This window comes from Actinia tenebrosa, unplaced genomic scaffold (genome assembly GCF_029948245.1).
Source record: "Actinia tenebrosa isolate PJP-AT-01 unplaced genomic scaffold, QUT_ActTen_1.0 PGA_scaffold6__47_contigs__length_16458017, whole genome shotgun sequence".
NCBI lineage: Eukaryota > Metazoa > Cnidaria > Anthozoa > Actiniaria > Actiniidae > Actinia > Actinia tenebrosa.
In genome coordinates, this window is record NW_028292583.1 from 5,253,797 (window position 1) to 5,262,037 (window position 8,241).

At 35.5% G+C, this 8,241-nt stretch overlaps 1 protein-coding gene across 1 annotated transcript; it reads left to right on the forward strand.

Moving 5' to 3' along the window:
• The first annotated feature begins 604 nt into the window (after window positions 1-604).
• LOC148905890 (hemagglutinin/amebocyte aggregation factor-like) lies at window positions 605-3,095 on the forward strand. Its single transcript, XM_089039345.1, has 3 exons — window positions 605-1,038; window positions 1,961-2,354; window positions 2,936-3,095. Exons 1-3 carry the CDS (start codon window positions 912-914, stop codon window positions 2,967-2,969), a joined length of 555 nt encoding a protein of 184 aa, XP_088895471.1. The 5' UTR covers window positions 605-911; the 3' UTR covers window positions 2,970-3,095.
• The last annotated feature ends 5,146 nt before the right edge of the window (window positions 3,096-8,241 follow it).

The following is an 8,241-nucleotide window of genomic DNA, read 5'->3' on the forward strand; positions in this document are numbered from 1 at the left end:
AGACCTTTTTCAGATGTTGCTCATTTTTGTATCCAACTAGCTAAAGATGGACTTTATATATTGCATAATATTGATTTGCCTTTGCGTATTAACAAATCGATATTAAATTATCGCAGGACTAGGCACAGAAGCTAACACGAGGTTAAATGGCAAAACGATTTATTACACAGGATCAAAACTGCAAATATGAGTATATTATTCCCCCTCAGTTTTCCTCGTGATTAAGCTAGGAATCGATTGACAGTTGAATAGCCGTAAAAAAATATCGAAATTCTCTTTAATAAAGCAGTTAACTAACCAGGGCCCAGTTGCATAAAGATCTCTTAAGATAAAAAAGCTTAAAAACACTCTTAAGTAATATCTTAGTACAATGGCCTATTGTTTTGGAACAATACTTACGGATGCTCTTATCTTAAAGAGAGGTTTATGCAACCGGGCCCAGGCCATCTAATCCAATTTAATATAAGATTTGCTCCTTTTCCGTAAAGAACTGCAATATGTTATACACCTATTTCAATAAACGTTGTCATCGCCAAAGGCAATAGGCGATAGGCAATAGGAGATAGGTCATTCCAAGATCCAAGAATAGCTGGAATGACTTGTGTTTCAGCTTCTTATTCTCGTCAAGAGTATGGACCTTAGTTGAGACTGATTCGATGTTCCTTGTATTCAACGAAACCATTTCCATGTGGGAATGGCCTATTGCATATCGCCTTTGATGATGACAACGTTTTTTGAAATAGTTGTATACCTTATGAATCGACATCGTCATATCGTATTTTAGTGGTTAAGATCATGGACTTTGTGACCCACAAATTTCTTACCATTCCGGTCATCCATCAGCTGTATTAATATTATTCAGTGCTTACAGTGCATAATACATTTGACATCAAATTTGTTGGCGACTCGGAATGAAAGCGCTATGTTTTGTATTCACACTGCTCTTGACTGCAATTTTTACAAGCCAAGTTCTAGGATGTAGCCCAACACCAACACGACAATGGCATACCCAGTTTCATAAGTATTTAAAGAAAACCTGTAAGCAAGTAAATAGAGATTAACACATGTTAAGAGCTCATGATATCTTAATTAACCTGTAATAATTTGTTTGTTACACACTTAGGGTCCATACAAAACGGTATCAAAACACGCAGTTTTCAGTTTAATTACCGTGAAGTGATTTCCTATCAATTCACTGATATGGTTTTTATTCACGACTTTATCAATCACACTGACTTTGAATCTAATGCGTTATGTTAGGCTATGTTATACTTGAATTCGATTACATTTCACTTTTAATAGGTTTCTTTTAAACTAGTTTAATAACTTATAATTGTATAATTTCTCAGAGAAAAATTTCCTTTAGAATTTCTGGTAGGAGGGGGTTTGGGGGACTTGCCTGATCGGAGCATGTTATATACATGTATGTGTAAATGTCTCAAATGATCTATAGTCTTTTACAAAGGTCATCATTCATTTGCCCATTCTATCATATTATCCCTTGTCTAGCTAGAATGTGTGTACATATATAGAGGTTTTGCACCATCAGGTAACGGCAACCATGTTAGATGGCAGGAATAATACAATCACTTTGCATACTGACAAAGAATTCAATTTCCCAAGAGCGAAGAGATTTTATTTTATTATATTTTATTTTGCCATTATGTATGTATATATTATATATAACGTGTTTGTGTGTGTGTGTATTCATGGGTGTTTAAATGGCAAAGCTAAATAAATAAATGTTGTTTTGCCATCTAACAGGTAGTCCAAACTGTATTATGGGCATGGGCACGTGATTGTGCAAAGCCTCTATATAACATAATGCCATATATTGTACATATAAAATGGACTGTTTCTTGATATGAGTATCCTTTGATATTATCTAGACATTTGGTCATTAAATACTTGTTAATTTTTCTTTTCTTTTGAATTATTCTTTTACGTGGTTGATTAAAAGGCGATAGGAAAGGGGACACTATCTGGAACATTCACAGTGAACAAGAACACTACTTCGAATATCGAGTATGGTCCTTTCAATGTCAACCCAACCCCAAAACGACTTCGTCCTGCGCGTGGAGCCTTCAATCTGAGTATGAATACATCAACAGCTTCCATGGGATTGTGGACTTTAAGTGCGCAAGACATGGTTACATATCTGGTATGTATGGCCGAGCTCACAAAAGTCACCACAATGATCGCCTGTACGATTTTAAATGCTGTGATAGTGAGTCTCCGAGGCGGAATTGCAAATGGACACCTTATGCTAATGCCTGGAATGGTAGAATGAATTTGGAAGTGCCATCTGGGTATTACTTGGCTGGCGCGTACAGCTACCATGACGACTACTATGAGTAAGTATCACTTGTTCATTGCTTTTCTCATTGTCATTAACTACAGGATAGTTTGTATATATATTCCTATACTAGCCTGTGTGCAGCCCCACTGTTAATTCTAGTTAAATCGGTCTGCAAGTCAGCGCATCTCCTAGTTCTAGACCACTACGTGGTTTCATCAGTTCTTAAACGAGTTCTGACTGAGTCCATCCTGATCGAAATACATCAGTTTTTGTATGACTGTGAAAAGCTCACGGAAGGACATACTCCAGCCCAATCATGTTTTACGAGAGTTACTCTCCATCCAATCAAATGGATGGAGGTTAAATTCGCCAAAGTCGTCGCACTGCCAGAGCAACCACGCGTGAGATCACGGTCGTGGCAAGGCACGCATGCATCACCGGCTTTTTAACAGTCATATATACGAAAACCGCTCTATATCGATACCATGGGGTCATGGCGAAATAACATACGAAAAGCGATTTTTGACTAATATACTTGCTATCCTGCAATTTAAATTGCTAACCGCTATTTAATCAGCAAAGCAGAATGTAAGATTCAACGATATATGAATATCCCTTTTCTGATTTTTTTTGCAGGGACAGGAGATGGAAATTCTATGTCTGTCAGTGAGGGGAAAACGATACAACGCCAATCGAAGAAAACATCCTTTAAGATCGTCGTAATTTTGTTTTCTTTATAATCATCCCAAAAGATGTTAACTGAAAATTTAAGTTATTCTGCTTTGTTATAAAAGATGTAGAATAAAATGTAAATTTTGTAAAATTATGTTACATGCATAAATTCTACTAACTATTTTCATAGAAATTGTTAGTAGACGAACAGAGGCTAGTGGATCTTATTTTAATTGTTTTCTTTAGTGTCTATTTGACTAGAAACTGTTTCACCGGTCAGTGAAGAAAATCACTCTAGTTTGAGTGTATTTCAGTCAGTGTCAACTGCGCTTACAAATAGCACTTTAACATGCCTGTCCTTAAAACTTATAGCCTCTCAACTACGCTTCAGGTTTTCTTGATATTTCAAATATTCATTCATCTATTTAATATTCTAACATTATAGTTGATTAGGAATTGTATTATTCTTGAGAAAATCCCTTGTTTGCTATAGACTCTGGAATATTCACTTTAACAATGACTTTTGGTCTATTAATCGATCCTGTATGGGGAACGTGACAGTCGTACGTACTTGGCCATTACCGGAAGATCTTCTCAATAATATCTCTCACTAGGAAGTCTGGAAGGTCATGCAAGGCGAAGGAATAATACACTGCGCAACTTCTGGATCTGCTTTTGCCTGTTAGGGCCACACAAGCTTGGATTACTATGCCAGCACTGGCGTCGTTGGTATCATTAAATCAAAAACTTAAAAAAGAAACGGCAAATTGACAGAAACTGGAATGCAGCATCTATCGAAATTGTTTTAGTAGATCTAATAATTTCTGGGCTAGCAAAAGATAAGACATTATTCATTCAATATCCCCACCCCCATCCGGTGGTTCTCTTTCGAACTTGTCACTTAATCTCCTCAATCTTCCCTTTTAAAACTAACGCTCCTATGTTCCTGCAGAACACTGATAGTCAAAAGCTATGCATTCCTTGCCATCCGGTATATTATTTACTACCGCGCATGTATATACAGATTTAAGAACTATTTTTAAATTCGACATGTGACATTTTTTCGCTCATCATCGATTAAGTATAAATATTTGTCTGTTCTTACTCTAATCCAAAGTCTTTCTGCACGTTGGTCTTTTAGCTAAGGTAATATACTTGTATTTTATATTGAACTTAAAACATTCACGTATAGTGCTGTGTTTAGTACCTTTCCAATCCTTAAGTAGTAAGTTTTAATTGGGAAGTGAATATCGTTATCATGTATTTTTGTTTTATTGTTTATCAGCCGAGGTCGTCAAGATGAAAGCATTTTTGATTTGTTTTTTTTGTCCTCTACGCTTATTCATCCTACGGAGTACAAGGATGTGGCACAACTTATATTGGCTGGGATACCAGATTTGGAAATAGCTTCAAAATGGAATGTAAGTATATCAGAATAACAACTTCAAACGCTCCTTTTCGACTTTTGTTTTACATTGTAATAAATTTAATAATGAATGAACTTAGTTGATATATGTATATTTTAAACATAAGAAAATACATGAATCGAGAAGCGGAAAACGAAGAGGAATATGGAAAATGAAAGAATAAAAACAAAAAAATAGTCCTTTAGTGGTTTCTCATATTCCTAGTTATGTTCTTCATTCCTTATGGACTTTTTTCCGACAATTGTCACCACATATGTACCTCATTTAACAAAAACAAAATTGATTTTTACTCTAAATAATTAGGTAACTCTGGAGAGAGTATGTACAACATTCAAAGTGATCACAACAATAAAAAGGAAGATCGAGTTTGGGGCTATTATTGTCGTAAAAACCAGTACATAACAGCATCGTGTACGTGGAAAATGTATGTTAATGACTACGATGAAAATGTGAATTTCATCTGCCCTGGAGAAGGATATATGGTTGGAATGTCCGCTGATTCCCACCACAGTGTATACAATGATAGAAGGTTCCATTTTAAATGCTGCGACGCCAAACCAAATCAGGGCCAATCTAGTTGTTACTGGACTTCTTACCGCAATGGGTGGGATGGTAGAATGGAATGCACTGCACCCTCTGGGTATTACATTGCAGGAGCATTCAGTACTCACCACAACCACTACGAGTACGTAAGAAATCCTTGTTCTATTTTGTTCTGTTCTTTTCTTTTTAATGGTATGACAAGATTCGCTAAAATGGTTTAATATAACGTCTATTGATGTTTACATACAATCTCAAAATTTTTTTTAGATTTGGTCGTGTTTGTGTGTGTATGTGTATACACTCATTTCAATAAAGTTAGTCACCTGAAAAGCTACAAAGCTGAGACCCGCAAGGATTATGGGTAGATACATTTTACATGTTTCAACCGCTTGATAACTGTGATGGACTTTAGATCTTTTACCAGTTACAGTCTCACCTCCTCTGAGCATCCTCAACTGCTGCAGTTTTTGTCAAAAGCTTTACTTGTTGGATATAAAACATTTCCCCGTGATTCTCAGCGATCACAGCTTTCTAGGTTTTTGGTGACTAACTTTATTGAAATAAGTGTATCCTTGATGTACACCTAATTGTGAGAAGGTTGTCATAGAAAAGCAAAATCAGGAATAATTAGCAATGTAATCTTCATTCTTGCAGTTTTCAGTATTCTTTTTCCAGTACCCAGTCGCAAAATTAAAGCTCCATGAGCAGTCGTGTGCATTGCAAGGCTGTACAAAGTTAATATACTTAATAACAAGAGCTTTGAATTTTATTTCATATCAAGATAATTAATTCCTATTTAGCATTTTGATATTTTGCTAATTTATTTGATTGCGACCACTTTCTCAGTGCAGTTTACAGGTGTATATATATTATTTATACAATGGTTTTGGGTCGTATACTATAGAATATCCCACGAGGTAATTGTATCATGTTTCTATACACGACCCTTTGAAGGCCGCGACTGAGTATAAGACAAAATACAAGTGGCAAGTGAGATATTCCATGGATAAAAGTTTGCATGATAAATATATGTAAATTCAGAAACTCATAAGAGGATGGGGGGGGATATAATCATGCTCCAAAATATTCAGATATGCACATACGAAGTTTTCACTTGATACCATATTTGGAATTTTAAGCTTATAATTCACTCTTTCAATCCGAAACATTTCGGATATCCGTCTTTAAGTTTTTTTGGTAATTTTTTACAGCAAGCGGATGTGAGTTTCCTGGATAGAAATGTGTAATATTCCAGAGCATCGCACTGAATAAATGTATGGTTGTTACTCGTTTTAACCCCCTTATGAGTTTCTGCCGGATATCCTGATTTGATAAAATAAATTTATGACTGAGTATATGAATATTAAACTTGTTTCTTTACTTTATTATAGGGACAGGAGATGGAAATTCTATATCTGTCGGTAAAGACAAAAAAGATCGCTCGGATCAACAGATGATACAAGGGAAGACACCGAAAACGATTTTATTCTCTAACTATAATGATGAAGGGTTTTTGATAAGACAATTATTTCTGCATGCCTACTAAAATAAATCGTCCAAATACTAAGGGGACGTAGATCATTTGGGTTTAGTACTCGATTTTCTAGCCGTGTACCTTGTCATTGATATTCTAGTATGTAAGCACAAAATGAATGTAAATCTAGTTTGTTTGTTTGTTTTTGTTTTTGTTTTTGTTTAAGTCGTCGTTAGTACTCAATTTTCAGTAAACGTGTACCGTGTTAATGATCAGTGTTCTAGTATAAGCAATGAAGGTAAATGTAGATTTTTTTACAATAAAATTCAGTCTGTATATCTCGACTTGCAATATTGCTTGCGTTGATTGTTTGTCTCTTCAAATCTTTGTAACCAATCCTGGTTTTAGTCGATATCAAAAAGTAGGGCGTGAAACAAAAATAAGATTCTAGTCTGTACCGGGAAATATATATGATATATATAATATTTCCATAGAAATTGTTAGTAGACTAACAGAGGCTAGTGGATCTTATTTTCATTGTTTTCTTTAGTGTCTATTTGACTAGAAACTGTTTCACCGGTCAGTGAAGAAAATCACTCTAGTCTGAGTGTATTTCAGTGTGATCAGTGTGTCACCACTGCGCTTACAAATAGCACTTTAACATGCCTGTCCTTAAAACTTATAGCCTCTCAACTACGCTTCAGGTTTTCTTGATATTTCAAATATTCATTCATTTATTTAATATTCTAACATTATAGTTGATTAGGAATTGTATTATTCTTGAGAAAATTCCTTGTTTGCTATAGACTCGGGAATATTCACTTTCATTGATCCTGCCTGGCCTGGGGTACGTGACAGTCGTACGTCCTTGGCCATAATATAACCGGATGATTTTCTCAATAATATCTCTCACTAGGAAGTCTGGAAGGTCATGCAAGGCGAAGGAATAATACACTGCGCAACTTCTGGATCTGCTTTTGCCTGTTAGGGCCACACAAGCTTGGATTACTATGCCAGCACTGGCGTCGTTGGTATCATTAAATCAAAAACTTAAAAAAGAAACGGCAAATTGACAGAAACTGGAATGCAGCATCTATCGAAATTGTTTTAGTAGATCTAATAATTTCTGGGCTAGAAAAAGATAAGACATTATTCATTCAATATCCCCACCCCCCGGTGGTCACCGATGGTTCTCTATCGAACTTGTCACTTAATCTCCTCAATGTTCCCTTTTAAAACTAACGCTCCTATGTCCCTGCAGAACACTGATAGTCAAAAGCTATGCATTCCTTGCCATCCGGTATATTATTTACTACCTTTCATGTGTATACAGATCTGAGAACTATTTTTAAATTCGACATGTGACATTTTTTCGCTCATTATCGGTTGAGTATAAATAATTGTCTGTGCTTACTCTAATCCAAAGTCTTTCTGCACGTTGGTCTTTTAGCTAAGGTAATATACATGTATTTTATATAGAACTTAGAGTGAAGGCATATAACCCGTGAAATAAAAAATACTAGTTAACAAATAATAATAAAATGTAATAGTCAAATAGACACAAAAGAAAGCAATGGAATTAGGGTCTTCTAATGTGTATTAGTCTAACATCTATTTCACGGGTTTAATGACTTCACTCTAAAACATTCCAAACCTTATGTAGTAAATATTTAATTGGGAACTGGTGGGGGGGGGGGGGGGGGGGGTTGTCCTTTACGCCTATTCATCCTACGGAGTACAAGGATGTGGTGCAACTTATACTGGCTGGAATACCAGATTTGGAAATAGCTTCAAAATGGAATGTAAGTAAATTAGAATAACAACTT

Bases quoted from the DNA above. Each gene is read 5' to 3' on its own strand.
- LOC148905890 (XM_089039345.1), top strand. From the start codon at position 912: ATGAAAGCGCTATGTTTTGTATTCACACTGCTCTTGACTGCAATTTTT. The intron at 1,039-1,960 runs GTAAGCAAGTAA...GTTGATTAAAAG, and splicing joins TAAGTATTTAAAGAAAACCT to GCGATAGGAAAGGGGACACT. The intron at 2,355-2,935 runs GTAAGTATCACT...TTTTTTTTGCAG, and splicing joins TACCATGACGACTACTATGA to GGACAGGAGATGGAAATTCT.